This window comes from Oculina patagonica, chromosome 6, assembly GCF_052425735.1.
Source record: "Oculina patagonica isolate OP01 chromosome 6, crgOcupat, whole genome shotgun sequence".
Classification (NCBI taxonomy): domain Eukaryota; kingdom Metazoa; phylum Cnidaria; class Anthozoa; order Scleractinia; family Oculinidae; genus Oculina; species Oculina patagonica.
The window spans coordinates 14,843,266-14,865,728 of record NC_135763.1 but is presented as its reverse complement, the minus strand read 5'-3'; the positions used below and the strand labels follow the sequence as shown (position 1 = coordinate 14,865,728).

Below are 22,463 nucleotides of genomic sequence, written 5' to 3'. Positions count from 1 at the left end.
AGCGTTCACAAACTGATATTTAATTCCATAAATAACGTGAGAACTAAAATACAAAGGTAAGAAAATTACAAACGGTCGTAAAAAATTAGAAAGAAATACGTTTATGCGCTTAAAGGTTACACAACGAAAAGTAAAATTAAAGATTACAAATACCGGTTCACAGTGTCGTGTGCAACGTTTTCCTTGCCTAGAAACTTAAGTCTAAAATTACAAACATAAGCGATAAAATAAAAACTAAGCGAATAAAGGATGCAAGGCAATTAAAGCGAAAAGGTAAACAAACTAAGATAGCGTAAAAAGCGAAAATATTTACCTTGTGCTGCCTTTGATCACTGAGCAAGATTTGTGCTTACTTCTTGAGTTATAGTTATTACGCCAACTGATCTCAGGAGGCAAAAAAAACGCAACCTTATAACCAGCAAGTGGCGCGACACTTTCGTGTGCGCTTTCGTGATAAACGGAAACTTTTGCAACGATAGAAGCGCGCGCGCGTATGAATACGTTTTAAATTTCTTTGTATCTATGCGCGCGCTGTTATTGTCACACTAAGACATCTAGGAATGCTAATTTATGATCTACCTCTTTCTCCATGGTAAAACGTATGTTCGGGTTTTGAGAATTGATGAAGTTGTAAAATGACACAGCGTCTTGCTCTGTCTCAAACACACAAAAAGTGTCATCGACATATCGTCGATAGTGCAAAATCCTTGAATCCTTGTAGTTCTTTAACCATGCATTAAAATAATAATAATAATAATAATAATATAATAATAATAATAATTTTATTTAGCTCATATTAAAGTTTACAGTTGTGTTCGTATTCTTAATTAGATAGAAATAAGGTATTACAGGAATTTGTAGTTAATTAAGTATTGAGCTGGGGAGCTAAATGAACCGGTAGCTAGGTTTTCAAGTTAGCTCCCCATACAATTAATGCCATCAATAGTATAAAAAGCAGGTGATTAATAAGTAACAATAGGGAAGAGGACTTACGACTTTACAAACTTAGTTTAACGGAAAATCAGTTTAGGTTTTGTTCTGACAGGAGGTAACGTTTTATTTGCTTGGGAAATACTAACACACTTAAGTCTTTCAAAGAAGATGGAAGGTCTTTCCAAATATCAATTGCCATGAAAGTGACGGATTGCTTTCCTGCATTAGTGACTTGGGTGTTAAAATGATTTTGACACCCAAAAATGTATCTGTTGCAAATCACCACCAAATATTGATGTCACTTATCGCATTAAAGTAAGTTATACGAATGACATACTTTATTGTCCTCTTCGCTAGATACCCTAGATTTGCTTGACCACATGTTGAGCGCCATGCAGCTTCCACGCGATCCACTAGCTCACGCAAATGTTTAACGCGCCTTGTGCTATGGCGGTACTCACAGGACACCTTAGTCAAATGTGCAAGAATCGCGTTCCGATATGTGTGCTGGATAAATCACTATAGAGTGGACTGCGTGGTTTTTGATAAACACTTTTACGTGATAGCGATTCTATTAGATAGAGCCACGGCCACTTTTTGAAAATCGTTTTCACGTCAAGCTCTTTCAAAATCAGTGTCAATATTAGAAAAGCCAAAAACAAAAAGGGAAGCCTAGAGCCAAGTGACCAATACTTGCCTTAGCTTATCCCGGTTTCTATTAGCATTCAGCGGCTAGGAATATTTCTACTCCCCCCCCCCCCCCCTAAATGGGATGCTAGTCCACCGCAGGGTACCCCCCAGCATTATGTCGCCGGTACCCATTTATACACCTGGTCAGGAGAAAGGAGAAAGGGACTATGAGAGTAACGTGTCTTGCCCAAGAACACAACACAATGACCCCGGCCAAGCCTAACCTGAAATCATACCCTCCCTCCCTACTACTGCTGCGGGGGAAGGAGGGCATGATACATTTGCTTGTCGAAAAACATGTAAAAAAACCAGATTCTGGTTTTTTGTCTGATTGGTCGAGAAACAATACTCAATGGAGCAGTGTGGACTGATTGGTTGTCGTATTATAACGAGACGTCCGGTCAGAAGCTGGTAATGGCAAAGACGAGTCACGTTTACTGCGAGGACGAGTTCTTTTCTACGTTAGCTGAAGCCCTTACAGATTTCAAGTGTAACTCTCTGAAGGCAGAACAAATAGAGTGACGCGCCTCCTACAAAAACAAAAACAAAAACAAACAAACAAACAAACCGGAAGTTATTAATTCACCCAGCTTTTAAACCAAATTCAATGCTTTCTCTAGAGACCGAAGTTTTCTTTAATCTCTGTTTATTTGTTTACTTTTGACAGTACTGACAGTTGACGTGGGCCATACATAACATAAAAGATACATAACATAAAGGTCGGGACACACTAGGCGACAAGTCGCAGTGGCATGTCTCTGCGACAAGTCGCTCCGTGTGTACTGCTTCAAAACAAGGCGCTTGTTCGGTGCTCACACAGCGAATTTTTAAGAGTGGGAATGTGAAATACATGACGCTCTCTTATTGGTTTTATAATTTATGTTTTGTCGCAGCGACTTAATTAGCTTGTCGCAGACGTGTACACACCCCAGGGGGGGGGGGGTACTTCGGGATCAAAGTGACGGGGATGATCGAATGGAGGCAAAACTCAGGGCCCAAAAAATCCCTAAGTCTCCCGACATTACCCAAAAAAAATCCCTGGACCCCAAAAAACGCAAAAAAAATCCCTAGTCAAATTACCCCTAAACCTGCCAAATTCTTCTACCCAAAAAAATCCCGGAATCGAAAATTTCGACCCCAAAAAAAATCCTTCGCACATCCCCGTCACTTGGATCCCGGAGTACCCCCCCCTGGGGTACCCCCCCCTGGGGTACACACGCATCGACAAAGCTGCTTCGCTCATTTTGTCGCACGAATTCAAACTGGTTTGAATTCGTGCAACACAGCGCAGCGACAACATTCTGTCATAGCGACAGAAATTGTCCCACGAATGCACGATATCACACGAGGCAACATGCGACATGTCGCAGTGACTTGTCGTCTAGTGTGTCCAGACCTTAAAATTAGGGCCTGATTGATTACATGGCGAATTTCAGCCCGGTTTGCCAGGCTGAGATTTTTTAGCCCGGCTTCTTAAACAAATCTTCTTAAAAACACGTCTGTGATTACATGAAGAAAGTTTCATCCCGGGCCGAATTACAGCCCGGGCTGAAATTTCCAGCTCGGCAAACGGGCTAAAAAACCTCATGTAATCGCGTTTCTGAAATTCTCCATGTAATAGCAACAAAATTCCAGCCCGGCAAACCGGACTATAATTCGCCATATAATCGGGCCCTTAAACTCGAGAGTGGCTTTCGCGAGAGTGCCGATAAGGTTTCTTACAGAGTAACAGAAAGAAGAGAATCTCTTCCTTGTTTACAAAAAACTGCGATTCAGCAAAACTTTATCATTTTACTAAATTCTACGTTAAATTTCAGTTGGGAGCCGATATCGAACTCATGCTTCGCTATTAGTCTGACCTAGGTTTTTCGCGTAATTTAAGCGTGGAATTCGCAATTTCTTTAATGAATTTTCATATTAAATATACCAGTGTCTTCTTAATTGGGGGAGGGGAGAGGAACAGAATAGGGAGGAGGGAGAAATCGAGTCCAAAAATGTAGGGAGCGGGAAGATTTACCCTCCTGTCCCTCTCCCCTCTTAAATAATCTTCTCATTCACAGTAAATTCCATAAACGACCCCCACGGCGTACAGATGGTAGCTCCGATATTGATACTGCGCAAAACGGTCAACCGCTGGGTCCCAGGCACAGCGGCTCACAATTTTAACGTCCTGTCGATTGATGTCTCCTACAGTCACGTGACAAACGAATTTGTATCGAGGATAACAAAGTTTCTTTACTCGTTCCTTGATCTCCTCGGTCATCTTAACAGCGGCGTCTTTGCAGAAGGCTGGGTCGTACTCTTTATCATTCAGGTTTGTTTCAAGAACGTGTTGAATAATTGGTTTGACTCTGTGTTCCTAGGAGAAAAAATGTCTTTATTTGCAAACAACTTGTAACAAGAATATAGTTGAGCCTCTCCTTACGGACTGACACCTCTATAATACGGACACCTTCCTTTTACGAACACGTCACATTCTGACTACACTAACACGAGACATTCAATGTGAAGAGTTTTATATTTAGGATGCGTCAGTCAGTCATCTGATGCAAAATGTATCCTGATACAGCCATCTGATACAAAATGTGTCCTAATACAGTCATCTGATACAAAATGTATCCTGATTACAATCTTGAATCTTGCAAAAAAACAACAGTTCGTTCTAAGAGTATTTTAAAAGTTGTGTGCTACGCCAGATACGAAAAACCACTAAAAACCACCCTTTAGAAGTGGCCAAAAATAAGTGGAAACGTATTCCTCATCTAATGCAGCAGCACGAGACCCCGAGAGAAAGGGTACTAAATAATCTAGAGCATTTTTCAATAGACTAGTTACAAAAGCTGAACAAACAACACTTTAAATAAAAAAGAAAAGCAAGCGAAGACGAGGACTGACGACGTAGAATGACCTAAATCTCCCGCCAAAACCTATATATACCTAGGCATCCCATAACAACCCGCGAACCTCTCAACCGTGCCGTCAGAATAGTAATTTCTGCTGCCTAATTCATTCATTCAAACGTCAGAAATTACATTTTGTCCGAAAGAGACCAAATTTAATATAAACTCTACCTCCATAATACGGACACTTTTCTCTGCCCCTTTGGTGTCTGTAAGAGGTTCGGCTGTATTGAAATTTTGCCCAACCTCGTCATGAGGACGAGGGGCTCTTGATGCTTGGTGCCCGGACAAAAAGCTCCTGGGGATAAGGTTTACATACCCTCTTAGGCCGGATGGGTAGGTGTTGGATTGGGTCCTGTCACATGCAAGCTATAACGTTTTTACGATGGGCAACAACAGATTAACTTTCTGATCAAATTAAGTCTAAAGTTTGACATTATTTGCACCTCATTTTAGCCGCTCGGTCCACTGAGATGGACAGGAAAACAAAATGTCACAACAGAGAAGTGGTGGTTAGAAAATACTTCGTTATCCAGTAGTACAAATCACTTCATCCTGGGCAAAACTGTTAACCCGAACCTCCACATAACGTGGGGAATACCATAAAATACCGGTTATTAGCCCTGGGCTTATACAACTTCGTAAAGGATTTTAGATGGGCTTATAAACGGGAGGGCTTATGCCCGGGGCGGGGGGGGGGAGGGGGTGCTTATATAGGCTGAATAAAAAAAATGCGAAACATGCACCGCAATGTTGATCGAAATAAGATTTTGAGTTAAAAAGTCATAATGAAGCTACATTTAGCACTGTTTTGTGCTGTCATCAAGCAGGAAGGGGGGAGGGGCGTATAACCGGATGTATTTTTCTGTTTCCAGGTTGATGGGCCTATAACCAGGGGGGGGGGGGGGGTTATAACCGGAATTGTACGAGATAAGGCGAGGAAACAAACCTGAAAGGTTCTCGGCGGTTCCATAACAAAGGGTCGAGCCATTGTCAAATTTTCATCAGCCAATGAGCTGTCTCGTGTCAGTGCACTGCCATGACGACTTCCCATGTTGCTCATCAAGTCTTCTGGTGACCACGCATGCGTCAAGTCAAACTGTCCCCAGTCTCCGTGCCGCCGTTTGACTTTAATTAAATGTAGTGACTTCTGTTTTATGTCTCTTGATAAAGAATGGGCTGCTACCACAGCGTAAATGGAAGGACTTGAGGGTTCGTTCTCCTCTTTAATCTGTTCAATAGGCTCGCTTTCATTTTTGAGTTTATTTCGTTTCGTTTCTTCCTTGGCACTCTCCATACTGTTTAAACTGGTAGGAAGCAAGGTCCTTTTTAGACACAACTTTACTGCAATCTATATAGACATCTGACACATATAAACTTTTTACTGAGGAAAAAATGAAAACAATGGATATCCTGCAAAGATCTAGAAATTCAGCTTCACAATTTTGAAAACAAAACAATGTTCTTGGATTTTCAGTGCAGTCGCAGACAATCTTATGTCTGTGATAATGTGTCGGAGTTCATTTGTTTGTAATTTACTCTTTCTATTCATTTGAAGTTTACTAAGTTTGAAGTCGTTAGGCGGAGTTTTGGTTACATTTCGGGATTTGCTGACTACAACCGTAAAATTTTATCACCACTTTTAAAACTGAATGTACTGTATTCCTTTATTTCTGTTTTTAACTGCAATGGAGATGAATAAACAGTTATAAGTATTAGCTTTGTTAGTAAATCTGATTTTCAAGAACGAATCTGCCTCGAGTCATTCAGTTATATATATATGAAGGAAATAAATCAAATCATAAATTATGTGCTTGATAAAACTACAATTTCTACCTATTTCTATTCAAATAGTACTTGAATCTACAGGATGTATTCCGGCTTACATCACAGAGGTAAGGTAATAACCCGGATCCACAGAGCCGAATAAGCCGAATGCTCTGGCGGCCTAGATCCAGGCTTACTGATCGTTAGTTTTTTTTTTCGATTTTTTGTCCAGTGACCTATTCACATTTTATTACACGGCTAAGGTGGTCCGAGGGCCAATAACTAAATCAGCCAATTTTTATGACTTTTTCATGGCAATTTTCGAATGCGAGACGAGAAGGCTCGATCCTCGGTTTACCGACTACTATTACAATGAAAACTCCGTTTGTCGTACTCAATCCGCATTCGTAGCAACTGTGGTATGAGCAAAAGCTCATTGACACTATGGTTCATCCCGGATAAGCAAAAACATCAAAACTAAGCCCGACAATCGGTTGTTTAAACTGAGGTCTTAGGCTGTTCCTTTTAAGCACATATTTGAAGACAAAATTGCATCTCTAAGGCAACGCGTAAGACCGTAAGATCAGGTCAAGTCGAGCTGCGATGTTCGAAAAGCGATTTTCAATTAAAGCCGATAAATACCTCCGTTACTACTAGTATATGCTAAATAAAATACTTACCCAGAAAATCGCGCTTTGATTCCTTTGTTTAAAGGGCGATGAAAGAAAATCCGCTGCTGCGGTCTTTGCTGATCAGAGTAAACGTCGCTTCAAAACGAACGAGAAAAGAACGTCTTTCAACTAAGAGAAAATAAACACAGCTTTTCGTGTCACAAGACAAGGAATAATCCGGTTCTATTGAGAGATGTGTCAATAACACATTGTTCCCTAATCAAACAAAAGACGAAAATAGTTAATTTTTATTCAAATTTCAAATGAACAATTAAAAGTAATGAAATGTGGTCGTGTTAATTGTTGTGGGTCCTGAGCATTGTTCAGTCATTTGTTGATCATATATTGGATGCCGTTCTTTGCACTTCACAATAACAATCAATTTGAATGGTCACATGAATCAGTATTACGTATGTTGTTCCAGGGGTCAATGGATTGGACCCCTAGTAAGGGTCTCCCAGAAGGGGCCCATGTTCCTCTCTTCCCAACAACATTTGTCTTGTGTTCCCCTAAAAGTTTTTTTATCATATTGGTGTTTCCTGTCCCCTAAAATATGCTTTTGTTCCTAGCCTGCGAGGCAGGCGTAAAAAGGGGAGGGAAAGGAAGAGGTGACGCAGGCTACTGAAACCCCTGGGGGAGCCTCCCGAGTACATTGTTACTCAAGATGTTTCTTGGGTGGGCAAAGGGCGGGACACAAAACAGTTGTTCGTTTCCATGCAGCGCAAACCGGGAAACATACCGTAAAATTCCGGTTATAAGCCCTGGGCTTATACAACTTCGTAAGGGGTTTTGTGTGGGCTTATAAGCGGAGGGGCTTATATCCGGGAGGGCTTATAAGCGGAATAAAACGTTTCGAAACGAACCACGGCAGTGTTGATCGAAATACGTATTTAGGCTAAAAACGCATAAAAAACAACATTTAGCCCTGTTCAGTACTGTCATCCGGTAGAGGGGGGCTTATATCTGGGGGGGGGGGGGGCTTATAATCGGATGTATTTTTCTGTTTACACGTAGATGGGCCTATAACCGGGGGGGCTTATAACCGGAATTTTACGGTATTGTTGCTCGTGATGTTTCTAGGGTGAGCAAACAAGCCAGACAAAAAACAGATGTTTTGTTTCCATTCTACACAAACCGGGAGGCATTTGTTGCGAACACAAAATTTCGAATCACCATTTAAATTATTAAAGCTAAATTAAAATGTTTCTGAAAAACAAATTTTGAGTCCGAAACAAATGTTGCGCGCGCGGGCAAACTGGAAAACATTTGTGTCCTTATTTTAAAAAAAATCAGAAAAAAATAGACTTTTTTTGTATTTATTTATTTTTTAATGTTGTTTATTCTTTTACAACTTGTAGGAAATTTTCTCTACTAAAATAGACTCTTAATTCTCATAACATCGCTTCAACAAATCTACTATTGAATAAATAATTAACCCTCAAATATTTCCCTGCAGAGTGTAATCGAAAATAGGTCTGCAATGCGTGTATACAACAGCAGTTTATTACAAAGGCCAGTTTTTTTTAACATAGCAAAAGACTTTCAACGTATGCCAGGAGACCAGTTTGGATTCCTCTATCAGTAACCGCTTCATGCACGTAAAGATACCTTTTTTATACAACTTCATCCAAATAACCGCATAATTCACAAAGTTAAGAATACAAAACTCAATAAAGAAACCTATAGAAAAGTATAGCTTTTGCGATATTAATCACACCTGTTGAACTGTAAAACGAATCTTAGTGAGGTTTTACAATCATACAAATAAAAAACTGGACACGAATAACAATGAACTAAACAGGTTTAATTTCTATCCCGCAATCAGAAATATGAAAAGTATGATCAGAAATCATCTTTGCTCTTTGTGTAACTGGCATACCATTGTTGAATATTAAGAGGAAATCCGCCAGGACTTCGAGTAGTTATTGGACAAAATTATGTACCAAAACTATTTACACCTGATTGCAAGCTTTTGTGTTACTGCTTCAAATATCGTATCAAAAGAAATCTTTTCTAACAACACCACACACCGAAAACACATTTTGAAGTTCCGCTGAATTCCACTGAATCGCTTAAAAGATGTAAGCTTTTGCCCATAGCTTGTGAACTTTAAATATCATTTTCTCAGACTCTGATAAGAAATTGTTGTACCAGAATTATTTCCACCTTATTGCAAACTTTTTTGTTACTGCTTCAAATATCTTATCAAAAGAAATCTTTTCTAACAACACCACACATCGAAAACACATTTTGAAGTTCCGCTGAATTCCACTGAATCGCTTAAGACGAATTTACAAAATGGCTACACGTGAGATTTTGCCCATACCTTGTAAACTTTGAAATTCATTTTCTCAGACTCTGATAAGAAATTGTTGTTGGTGTTATCACGGATAATTACTTACATCTTTACCTTTTATTAAGGGTAGGAAATAACGCAATAGGATTTAAATTATTCTGAAAATTGATTTTTGTCCAACTTTAATAAATATTACTCGACTTCCTAGTGGATTCCGTCTTAAATATTCCATTTTATTTTAAAATTTTGAGCTCCCAAATTAAAGATTTGTAAACTACACAAATATTTTTTTGCAACTTTTGAAAATGTGTTAGCTTATTTTGTTATGTAACGTCTCTAACTAAACAGTTAGCTTAATATCAATTAAGTAACAATTTCTGAACTGGATCAGCAAGTTTTAAGAAGAAGATTTAGGAAAAAACAGAAAATTTTTCATTTTTTGAAAAATATATTCTCTTATGTACTTTCTTATTTGGTAAATACAAAGACTAAAGGTTATGTTGTAGGTAGAAAATCCGTTTTAGTTCGTTGCTGAACCAATTTTAAAAAAGAAATTTTTATTCCAAAAACTAAGGCAATCCAACTTTATAATACAAATGTTAATCTGTGAAAAATCTGACTCCTCAAAACCCGAATCACAAATAATTAGGAGTGACAGCAAACAAGGTTTAACAGTAACCTGTTAAAATCATTTGTACACTTTCTCCCCCTGATTTAACCTTTAAGCTCTAATTCCTTAACAAGTTGTTATAACTCAACCAATATTGTAGGCTAACAAATGGTTAGCCTGAGAAAAATGACGTTTTTTTCGCGTGTCAATTTCCTTCCCTGAGATATTTCGAAAATTCAAACTTACAAATTCCTCACCGATGAAGAAGGTCTACAGAGATCCCTTTAGTTTCCCACACTGATTGTTAGCTGGGCGTGACAATGCAGAAGCAAGCAACGGGCACTAGGAGTCATTACACGGATCTCTGCATAGCTATGTCATAAATATGGAATTCGTCGGGCCGTTTCTTAGACAATAAAGAATTAAGCGGCGAAGAGAGGCGTGTTTGTTCAGGCTAACAACTGTCATGAACGATGCTGTTGATTTCAAACAACTTACAATATGCCCCGTTGATTGGTTAAAAAAAATCACACAGCCTCCGAAGATTAAAGTCATATCGTGGGATACCCGTCCCTTTTCGCATTGAGAGTCGAGCTTGGCATTATGACATGACTTCTCAAAATAGCCAAGAAATGGAAAGATACGAGAAAACGCCCGGACACCATCATCGTCCTTTAACAGGAGGCTTCTTTTCAGGCCGTCGTGTCCACATTTTCATCAATGAAAATGAAATGTATGATTCCCAGCGCCGACGGGAAAGACTGGGTCTGCACAACTTCCTTTACTCGTACCAGACTTCCGCCACAACATTAAATGAAAACCTCAGTGCTGTCACCGTCAAGGGTCAAGAGTTGAAAAGAGTCGGGCTTAGTCTCTTCTTCACCTTCTCGTACAGTCTGCTGTGAAGTTTTTCTTGGACTGTTCACTTTGAATCTAGACGATGGTGTGCTTTGAACGCTCTGGGGAGGGGAGGGGTCCGTGACACCGTAATTCGGAAAACCTGACGTCACAAGCGGCTGGTCTTCTCTAGGTTTCTCAGCATTAATAACATCATTTGTAGGCCTGGCGACATTGAACTGCAGAGGAAAGTTTGATCACATGTCAATGAGGAGAAACAGTTTGTGATAACTCTAAAAAAATTTTTAGCTTAAGAGTCTGTTGTCTACTTGTCTTCCATCCTAAATTCCGAGCATCTTTCCCTATGTTTTTGGGTTGAGAGATGAATAACCTGCAATGCAGACGTTTTCATGGGCGAGCCTTGAATCATTTTGTTCGCGTAATTGGCCTCACTCCTACTCCCTATTGAATCCAAGATGGCGCTTGTACGCTCACTGAAAATCGGCTTGCGGCGCTAAAGAATACACCTGCATTGAAGGCTAAGAGATGTAACGACGTATATTTTATGCCCAAAACGAAACGCGAATGCTAGCAGTTCAGTCGATGGGTCGGTCAGTTTCCGCCGTAGCGAATTTAGCCCTTCGTCGGAGCAAAACACTCAGAGAGTACTCTTTCCAAATGTGCCACAGTGGTCAATTTATCCTATCAAAAAAAGTTGTCATGGAGGTCACCCAGCTTGTTTAAGGCTGCGATCAGGGCGATCATATGAGAACCAGCCTTAAAGCCTTTTTTTCTGGAATTTCCTCTTATTTGTAAAGGGGTCGATAAAAATGCTGTTTTTGAAGATATAACTCCAGTAGTACATCATCGACATTGGAACTCTGATCACGATATCAATTCTCCGTACTATTTGAAATACATTTCTTTTAATGCTATGGCTAAGAATTTGGAAACACATCAATGACTTTTGTTGTTCTTATAACCTGTGTCTGTATGCCTGACAATGTACTGATTGTGTTAGGAAAAACTTTAATGATTTAATGATTAAATACTGATCATTCTCGGGGCTTGAAGGAAGGTGGCACATAAAATAGGAAAGTACAGTCCTACAGAATAAATCTAGAGATTTCTTACCCTCGATCTTGGCATATCAATTGGCTTGGAAGCAGTCGTGCTGTCGTCTGTCCCAGATTTTTCAGGTGCCAACGGAACTTGTGTTGAATTATCTACCGCAGGAGTCTGGGCACTGGTGTTGACTGCAAACCTTGAATTCAAAGAAGAAATGTCACTAGACTTTTTCCTTTTGGAGGTTGGCAATGGATCATCCGAAACTTGTCCTACATTTTCTACTGCAGGAGTCTGGGCAGGAGCGTTGACCGCAAACCTTGAATTCCCGGATGTCGAATCACTGGACTTTTTCCTTACAGGAATGTCAGCCGACGTTTTCCGAGTTACCGATTTCAAAGGAATAGCGACCGCATCTTCCGGCGAAGGAGTCAACGGAGCAGAAATTCCTCGAAAGGCATTCCATCTTTCTTGTTCAGGTGAGGTTGGAGCCGAGCGGCTGATCCGAGATGCCGGCAATGAGGGGACATTGGAACGAGAAGTCGGTGGACTTTCGGGACGTGCCAAAGGAGATATGGGAAGAACCCGCGGGCGAGGTCTCTCGGGAAGGGACGAGCCGCCGCTAGGTGCGGGTACCTCTTTGTTGGGATTTCGTGGAGGACCAAATAAGTTTTGTAAAGACGAAGGCATCGAAGCCGGTTGACTTGGCTCAGGGGGAGCAGGTCCGTCGGTACTATCAACAGAATGTCCTGGATCTGTGTCGAACAAACTCGCTAGAGGAGGTTTACCCTTTTTCTTGTTTACGGAAAAACGCATATCGACTAAATTCGTGCCAGGAGAATTTTTAAGTCCTTCAAAAAGATCTTCAGGGAGCGCCCTTCGGTTCATCTCAGGGGTGTTAAGGGAACTGGTGCCAGTCTCAGAAGAGCCGGATCTACTGTCTAAAGAAATTAACAATGGTTCATTTTCATCTAACATCCAAGATGGCCGCGAATATTTAGATGGGTCGGAATGGGATCTGGGAGAAACAAAAACACTGTCCTCGTTGTCAGATTCGCCTTGGTCATCTGACAAACCACGGGTTCCTGTCGAGAACGAAACCTTCTTCGAGTCACGTCCGCTACTGTCCATTCCCTGAGCTCTAAAAAACTCCTGAGCCAGCGATGCACGCGAGTTGCTAGCGGTCAGGCTATCGCTGTTGGACCTTTTTAGTTTCATTCCCGGAAGTATCGTTGTACTTCCGGTGAGCCCACGACGCGTTAAGTCTTCCAAGCGTGAAGCAGTTTCTGGATAGAGGGACAATTTTCGATGGGCCTGGTCGGGGTTTTCCTCCCCGTGCTCCACCCTGCGGAAGCTCGGTTTCCTGAGGATGGGCTTCCGTTTGTGTTGCACCTTAGGCGGGTGGAGTATCATGGGACTCGGCCCGTCATCATCGTCACTGTCACTGAGTTCCATTTTTTCTTTTCCTTTTGTAGTCACAGTGAAGCGACCAATGGTGATGGTTCTGTTTGTGAGAAGCGACTGTGCTGTCCAGTCTTCCAGCTGAATAAAGAGACAAATAAAAACGAGGTCTAAAAATCTTTTCTGGACGTGGTCTGTCACGATGTGGTAAGCTACTGACTGATGGAAGTGTAATTATTGTACTGTTAGTGAATGCATGTACTAAAACCCGGAACACAGAACACCCCAGAATGCCAAAACTGTGGTAAGTTTAGGGTTCCGTTATTCGTTAAGCTTAAGGCTCGGAAGTGAATAGTGCGCTCTTTAAGGGTGTCTGTACTGCGCGCTGTTCCAGTGTTTTCCGGTGTTAGGTGTTTTAGTACATTCCGTTCTTAAATTAATGAGAAAATATCGAACAGGGGCACCCAACGGATCGTTTCGGTGAATATCTGTTCGGAAGACCTATAATCGCCTACGATTCTCGGGTTAAAGTGTGATAAAAAACTGGAGATTTCTACAGCTCAATCCTTCATGACAATGGGAAAAGTAATGCCTGCTGTTTTCGGAGAGAGAAAAATATCGTTTTGGGCACGAAAAAAGGCCCGCTACGATTTTCGAGAGGGCAACAGCGACTTATAAATTTGGGTAATAATATTTCGTTCCCTAAAATTTTCTGAAGTTTGAAAGTTTAGCTAGCGTATGCGAAAAGATACACTATTCTTAGCGTTTAAAAATAAGGCTTTAAAGCGCACAAAAAAACGGTGTTCCGACACCTTTAGTACAATTATTTCGTTGGGTGCCCCTGATCGAAGTACTAAGTATTTTTCAGTAACTAACTAAAAATTATGGTACTTTTTGCTTCTCCTCGCTATACATAATATAGTCAGTGTGGAAAAAGCGGTGTGATGATCAAACAGCGGCTTCGAAGGAGAATTTGCCCAGCTAAATGTTCAACTAAAATCCTGAATCATGACAAAACAAACACGAGCGTTGACTATCAGCAAATCGTAGTCAACAATGGCACAGCCAATCAAATTCACGGACTCGCGACAGATCATGGTTTATTTCTACTTATGTAATTTATTCTCACGAGGAAATAATGTCAACAAAGACCGTTCAACAGGCTTCCATTTCTGAAGGATTATGTGTGCTTCTTACCTGTCCAAGATTAATATCATCCTCACTTATCCCATCAAACGGATCATCTAACACATCCTGAACACCTTGTAATGTACCAAAGATAAATGATGTCAGCACGGCTATGTAATAAGGACTCCACATGTTCCCGGACTTTATACCCATGTGCACGTAATACGGAGACAGTACAATGGGCATCAGGAAGATAAACACTTTAGTGAATGAACGAATGGTCCGTGGAGAGCGGTATTCCCTGATCACACGGAGTCTCTCAAATGCATGACACATCAAGCTGTGGATTGCAATTTAAAATGGCTTATACATAGTGCATACACTGTATGATAAAGATCCAATTGGTTTTCAGGTTAAATTTTTTTCCAACCTAGGGTAATCTGTTTGAGCCTGAACATAACACTCTTACAATGACATAAAACATTTTGAATTCATTAAAAAGAAATCCTAATTAATTAATTAATTAATTTATTTATTTATTTATTAAAATTCAAATTGCTTCATGTCATTGCAAAGCGGCCTTTGCACGACAAACTAAAGTTGGCAAACTCATGATGGCAAACTCAAGTTGGTATGTGTGAACGGCACAAGAACAGTTGTCAAACAAGTTGGCAAACTGTTGGTGAGAATAGAGACAAGTTCTATTATGTCGCCAACAGTCGGCCAACTTATTTGCCGTTGCTGCGTCATTCACACGCACCAACTTGAGTTTGCCAACACGCGTTGGCCAATAGTTTGTCATGTGAAGGCCGTCTGTTATGTTAACCTGAACACCAGTATGACTTACAAAATATATATCACTACTATGTTGAATTGACTTATGATGAACCAGAAACACATAATTTTATCATCATCATCAATCCTTTAAACGCCCAGTGGCACATAGGGCATCAACAAGTCGCCTCCATTACTGTTGGTCCTTTTCAAGCTGCAAAACTTGCCCCCAGGTAAGATTTAGAGCCTGAAGTTCTGCTTCTGCAGTTCTTCTCCAGGTGGATTTTGGAAGGCCTCTTTTTCTTTTACCCTCTGGTGTCCATCTGAGAGCAACTTTAGAAATGCCGGTAGATTACTTTTATACATGCAGGAAATTGCAGAGGTCATAGGTTCCAACTGCTTAAGTTGAAATTTAACCACAAAGATCTCTTTCTCCTTGTCCTTTTCACCTCAGTTCACATGTGCAGTACATTTCTGAATCATACATGTGTATGTTTGTCATCACCAATTATTTCAATTATTATTTAATATTAATTTTTTTTCATGACTAGTACAGTACATTTTAGCCATGAGGCCAGGCCACTACAAGTGGATAAATCCCAACACCTTCATTGGATTTTCAGGTAGCACTTTCAATGTTGGTAACACAGCCCCTTTAAGGATGTAAATTACAGATTTTGGTCTCACATACCAATTAGTCCAGGACAAAATGCCAATTTTTTATAAGGCATCAGGGTCTTGTTTAGGGTTGCATGCGAAGAAATAAAAAGCACTGTCGTACTGTGTTGGCAGTCTAGACCAATCATGCATGAAATATTATATCCTTTGAGAGGGGGGGGGGGGGGGAAGCTTAAGCCGCACCCAGATTAATCCTCTTTAGGGGTTTAATTAAAATGTTTCATCAAAGATTTCCAAAAGGAGATAATAACTCACTTGTGATAGTGAATAAGTCTGGTTAGTAATGGAGAATTGTGCGGTAAACTTGAACATCTTATCTTGTCATTCAACTGGCTTATATCACTCAAATCTTCATAAATTACCTGAAAAATTATGACACACACGAAATGACATTAGATTTCACTAAAAAGATATTGTTGGATAACATTGAGCACAAGTCTAACTGTTAATGAGAGAGGCATGGTGGCCTTATGGTTAAGTACTGTACATTTTATGCTGAACTCCAGATCTAACGGTTTGTGTTAGAGCCCTGGCCAGCATCATTGCATTGTGTTATTGAGCAAGACACTTTACTCTCACAGTGCATGTCTTCACCCAGGTGTATAAATGGGTACCAGCAAATTAAATGTTGGGATAATCCTGCCATGGACTAGCATCCCATTAAGGAGGGGATAGAAATACTCTTAGTCGCTTCATGCTATAGGAATTGGGATGAGCTCTGACCTAACGGGCCACTAGGCTTGAATGCAGAATTAACCTTTTACTTTAATCCTAACTGTTAATGTGGTAAAAAAACGTCTTAGGTTTACTTACTGAAAGAATAAAGTTCCTCCTCATAAGTTTCTCAGTTAATAGATACTCTTTGATATTCAAAACCAAACCTTTTAACTTAGTATTTACAGTTTTCAGAAAATCTTTAGGTAAACCTGGAAGAAAATGAAAACAGGATAAATAAACAGGATAAATTGACAAGTAACTATAGTTCGTAGAAGCATCTCCCTTCCCCAAAGCATTCCATCTCTTAGAATATTCTTAGGATTTCAAAAGGATCCCCAGATTATAGTAAGAAATGTTAACTTTGTAATTCAGTACGTTTTGGGAACGATACAAAAAATACTTGTTTCATAAAAAGAAATTTAAATGGCTGCTACAAATTATGAATGGGAGACGCATTGGCCTGGCCTAATGGTTAGCACACTGGACTCTGGATCAAACAGTCTGGGCTCAAGCCCTTGTGTTGTGTTCTTGGGCGAGACACTCTCACAGTGCTGGGCCCAGTTGTTAAAAGGATGAATAACACTATCCATGGGATAAATCACTTTCCAGCAGGAAGCATAGTTTGTTTTGTTAACACTTATCCACTGGATAGCGATTTATGCGGTGGATAGCATTATCCAGGCGGTGTTGGACACGACTCGCAAAGCATGCCAGAAGAAATTTTCAATTGCACTTATTATCGTCTGACCGCCGAACTGTAAACATCTCTTCGCGGTGCGAAGATATTCCAATGCTGAAAGAAATATTGTAGGAAATCCATATCAAATCTTTCGCGAGCCTAGTAGCACGTATAGATGATCATAGATGCGTATTGCTGGATTCATAAAGACAACATTTACGGCGGAACAACTCATATTTTGGATTAGAAACATCGCGGTTCGTCGACTATTGGAAATATTATTCGATTCTAGCACGTTTGTGATAGAAGTAAACGGGCTAAAATTGAACTTATCTTTGGCGCTTTGCTTTTCAGAAATGTTGAGTAATGAATGAAGCACGTCGATGTACTGCTGGCCAACGCAGTTCGCCCTATTGTGGTTTTTGATGGTTTTTTGCTGAGTTGTTTTACTTGGAGGGCCCAATGGCCGTTTTGATAGATATGCCGAGTATCGGTCAAACAAAACTAGCGAGTTGCGCGAAGGATAAGTGGAACACATGTATATTTATCGTTCTCAAGTATAAGTGGAGTACATGCAAATTTGTCGTTCTTATTAAAGCGTGTTGGACAAAGCTGATAAGTGTACATGTGTATTCGTCGACTGCGGGACTGCGGGAGCATTATAGTTCAACTGCCTGTGGCTGGGCAATCGCTCCGACATGCCAAATATCGGCTTAACAAAAGGATGATATAAACACTACAATAACAAAAATGGCAAGTGAACATTAAAATATAAATACACATGAACGGGAGTACCAAATTAAGCCCTTGTCCTGTAAGAACATCGACAGAAATCACACCATCAACTCCCGCAAAATGCCGTGAAATGGAAGAGAACTGAGTGACATATCAAGGAAAAAAACCCAACTGCAAGTCCAAATTTGACCGTTAAAACGGCGGGGCCCGCCCCGGGCCCACCGCACTTTTCTTAAAGTTCAACTATCAAACTTAAGTCCTATGCAAAAATAATCTACAGTACTAATCCTTGTTTGTAAAGAAATGACCATATGTTCATTGACGTCGAACGCTTGCGCCAAACAACCCTTTACCATATAGCATGATTTCAATCGACTAGTTTTGAGAGAAAACTCGCTTCCCTTAATTCAGAACTTGACAGATGACTGACCTAGGTATTATTCTTCCACCTCCAATAAAATAATCCGTAACAACAGTTCAAGTTTTGCCGGAATCACACGAAAAAGATGAGACCTTCTTAATATCCCGCGACAAAATTGTCCGCCATTGCTTCCACCAAGGTGACATATGATTGGTCGAAAAATGTCACGTGAACCGTGTCCAACACCGCCTGAGCATTATCCATGCTTTGAACAACTGGGGCCTGGTCTCATTGTTGAAATAACCGCTTTATAACATGAAATTAAAAATTTGATATATAAAATTCAAAACTGCTGAAAAAGTTCTGGGGGAAGGGAAACCAAAAGGCTTGTAGAGAGGCTATTGTTTGGGCCACCTTATGGCAAGTATTCGTTACTATCTCCACATGTTAAAAAATCATTATCATTCTACTTCCCGTTATACATTGTACACTGTTAAAGCATTTTACATGTACCTGAAGACTGAAGCCAGTCCCTATGGCAGAAAAATAATACCACAAGAGCACCTTTAAACTGTGCTAAGTCTTCAAGAACCCTTTCACGCCGCTGAAAATCAGCTGCAAGCAAAAACAGTGAATAGTATTAAATTGTACAATGTTCTGGAATCCGAGGGCCAGGGGTTTGTTAGTTGCAAGGCTATTAAGTGCAACCCTCTTAAAATAATGTCAATTATATTTTTGTTAGGGGAGGGGAGAGAAGGGAGGAGAAATATGGAGACACTGAAAGAGGAGAGGACATACTGTTCAGAGTTTTGCGCTCACAAGGGGAAGGTCTTAACAAATAAGCTCATACTATAACACCATCCATGAGCACATCATACAGCAGATAACAATCAAGAACATACATTGTAATTTATACTTCCTCCTTGCTGGGTGAGCACATTAACCAGGTAACCCTATTTGGCGGAATGGTGAAATGACAGAACATCACTAGTTTGCTTGTGGTTAAATTCACTCTGGTTTGCTTGTGGTTAGCTTCACCCCGGTTTGCATGCGGTTAGCTTTTACTCTGGTTTGCTTACGGTTAGTTTTTATTTGTTGGTTAGGGAAAATACAAGTATACTATTGCCGTCTTGTCATTCCACCCAAAAGGGTCACCCCTTAAACCAGGTAGTTAATAGAAACTCACTGAATACAATTAGAACTTCTTACAAGTATGGAAATCATCGGCATGTAGTGGCACCCTTGCCACAAAATGCTAACACAGGCAACCCGTGCACTGAGATGGGAGGTAGGGCCCTAAAGGGGTTATCTCCACAATAACTGAGCCCTCAAGGTTTGGCTATGGAGCCTGGAGTCCAAAGAAAGCCCTGAGGCAACTCAACAGAAAGCTAGAATCTGTATTTCTAGGACACCGAGACACCTATAACTCCAAGCCCTTTGGGATCCTGAGGAGTTTGACTAAAAATATTTCTGGTACCTTGAACCTCCAAACTGGTGGGATTTGTGTGTGGGAGGGTTGAGGGTTCGAACCCCAGACTGGACCAACACTTAGGGTCTTAAAAAAACTGAGGAGAATGTGCTGCCTTTGTAATTACTTCTACAAATGATTAGGCATTACTAGTCTTCTCGGAAAAGGACTATACACTGTAGGTCCTGTCTCCTGTATCTTCATGCTTAAAGCAGGGGACATTAAAGAACCCACACACTATTTGCAAAGAGTGGGGCACAAGCTCCCAGTGTTGTGGTCTGGCCTTTGTGTGTAGTAAATTACACACTGCATATGTACAGCACATTTGAACATATACAATGATGTCATTAATGTGCTACACTATGTTCATAAATGCATTATCATTATCATTTTCATTGAAGGACAATAAGGACACATTTCCTGTAACTAACCATTAATAGAAAAGGCCAATGGAAATACAATTGGTGAAACAAAGATACTCATGTGAACATCAAAGTCCAGTCCTGTGAATTGAAAGAATGCATACATGAAGTGAGCTTTAAGGCATGCAAGAGATGTTGTTCAACACAAGTGTGTTGAAGTTTGCAATTGAAAGTCAGCTGGCGTTTTCTAGCCTGGCCATATTTCACCTTGTGTTCTTGTGTAAGACATGTTATATGTACAATTATATAGTCAGTCTCTCTCCACCCAGGTGTATAAATTGATACTACCTAACTGTAAGGGCAAGCAAGGATGTTGGGGCCGGTAACCTGTGATTCCCTTACATGCCAACAAAAGGGAAAAGCACTTCTCACTATTGCTTCATCCAACATGTTTCACACTGTAGTTATTTCTCAATATTTTGCAAAATGAAATGAAAAAAGAATGTTTGGTACTATCAAGGGTAATTTAAGGGATATGTTCCTTTCAACTGTCAGAATTTCAATTATAGGAACCTTCACAGATTGAATTACAAGCACATGAACGACTATGAGTGCAACTTTCTTCTTTTAAACCAATCTTGTTACCACAGCCCTCGGTAGGAGCAGAGGTTCTTGAAACTTTGACTTCAAACCTTGAAGTCTCTAAAATTGTCTAGTTGATCATCATTTCTATTGTGATAGGATACTTACTAAGTGTCTGGCACATAAATGTTCCAAGTGCTGATGATGTAAAAGAAGAAAACAACTTTAAATTATACTTACACATGTGACCTCTATCACACACCCTTTCAGTCAGAGAGGTGTGTGTGTAATATGGGATTAAGCCAGACACACTGATCCCTGAACGACCTTGAATCAGAGATTTTTGTATCCCTTTTACAAAGACAAAAAGTACCCTAATGCATTTAGAGGCACAGTAGTCTGAAGGTCACTGCATTGGACTCTGGATTAAGGCAGTCCTGGTTGGAGCCATGACCAGGGTAATTTGTTTGTGTTTTTGGATAAGAACACCCATAGTGAGCCATAGGTGAACAGGTAAACTGAGGCACTTGCTTTGCCAAAGATCTTGAATTTATAATTTTTTTTTCATGTTCCTGTAAGAGATAACATTACTGGCAGGAGGTAAATATGAAAGAAGTGTTTCTTTTTTGGCATTGGCTTGGTAATATTTTTCATTTGGCTACAGCCCTGAATAGCACCTCTTTTCACCAAAAGGTATGTGGTACTCTGTCAGAGTACTAGTAAACTTGTAGGGAAACCTCTCAAAATGCTAGAGGGTGACTGAAAATGAACTGGTGTCCCTTTCAAGGGGAGAATACTACATGCTATAGCGTCCACTTTAAGCTTTGGTGCCACTTTAATGCAAATTAATTTGACACAAATTTACCACATGGCTGTGGTAAATTTGTGCCAAATACAGTCATTTAGTTACTGCCATGGAATGCCACATTGGGCACAATGGCATTATGATTTATACTTACCTGCAAGGGCCATTTGTAGAAAAACTATTATTGTCAGATTATGTACAAAACTTCGCAAAATCTGCAAAAACAATATTAAAAACTTGGCTTGGAATTGAACTTTGCTAAAAATCTTCAGTCCAAAACAACAAATCACAGTAACTCTATCTGATGAACTTAAATGCTAATAAACAAATAAAACTTTCGGCTTACAGTTTTATCAATGAACAATTTTTTGAACGAGTAAAGCTTTCCTCTGATTCCTTTACGGTTTGATTGTCTAGTTTCACTCCATTTGTATATGTCTGCTCGGCCATCTTCAATGTAATCCAATGTGTTTAGTATACTCGTCTTGCTAACGTGAAACGCCATCGCTGGATGTGTGTCAAATACGCAGCACAAAACTCATTCAATGTTTGGAAAGCATTCTTGTTCAATTTCTCCTTCTCTCTGAGGTGTCACTGCAGGCATTTGCACAACGGCGGTGTAGAGATTGTGATCGTATCACAACAAGCCTTTTCGCAAACTTGTGTTGATTCGATCCTCTTTGGGTAAAACTGCTGACCAGCAGGAAAGGGACTGGGAATGATTAAAGTTCTCCTTTCTACACGTCGGTTGTAGCTTTTATTATTGGTTTGTTAATACATTCTCGTCAATTCAACAAAAAATTCATTGAACATCCCCCAAAAAGGTCAGAAGCTGCTTAAGACTTAGTTATATGTGATTGGGAACGCACTTTTATATATAACTGGATTTTATCTTTGTGTAGTAGTGTCTCGTAGTTCAGTTGGCTAGAGCGCCCAACCAGTATCTGGGAGGCCATGGGTTCGATTCCCGTCGGGAATCAGAATTTTCCTTTGTCCCACGGTTC

The 22,463-nt window shown here is 40.2% G+C and overlaps 2 protein-coding genes across 2 annotated transcripts; both read right to left on the bottom strand.

Moving 5' to 3' along the window:
* Positions 1–3,653: 3,653 nt before the first annotated feature.
* On the bottom strand, positions 3,654–7,281 carry LOC144656663 (dynein light chain Tctex-type 5-A-like). Its single transcript, XM_078516906.1, has 3 exons — positions 6,971–7,281; positions 5,473–5,830; positions 3,654–3,982 (listed from the first exon to the last, which is right to left on the bottom strand). The coding sequence occupies exons 2-3, from the start codon at positions 5,818–5,820 to the stop codon at positions 3,674–3,676; spliced, it is 657 nt and encodes a 218-aa protein (XP_078373032.1). The 5' UTR covers positions 5,821–5,830; positions 6,971–7,281; the 3' UTR covers positions 3,654–3,673.
* Positions 7,282–10,093: 2,812 nt separating this feature from the next.
* LOC144656007 (uncharacterized) lies at positions 10,094–22,133 on the bottom strand. Its single transcript, XM_078516215.1, has 10 exons — positions 21,806–22,133; positions 21,614–21,674; positions 20,823–20,852; positions 20,142–20,213; positions 18,756–18,857; positions 16,564–16,676; positions 16,006–16,112; positions 14,368–14,638; positions 11,839–13,311; positions 10,094–10,943 (listed from the first exon to the last, which is right to left on the bottom strand). The coding sequence occupies exons 1-10, from the start codon at positions 21,962–21,964 to the stop codon at positions 10,677–10,679; spliced, it is 2,655 nt and encodes an 884-aa protein (XP_078372341.1). The 5' UTR covers positions 21,965–22,133; the 3' UTR covers positions 10,094–10,676.
* Positions 22,134–22,463: the final 330 nt, after the last annotated feature.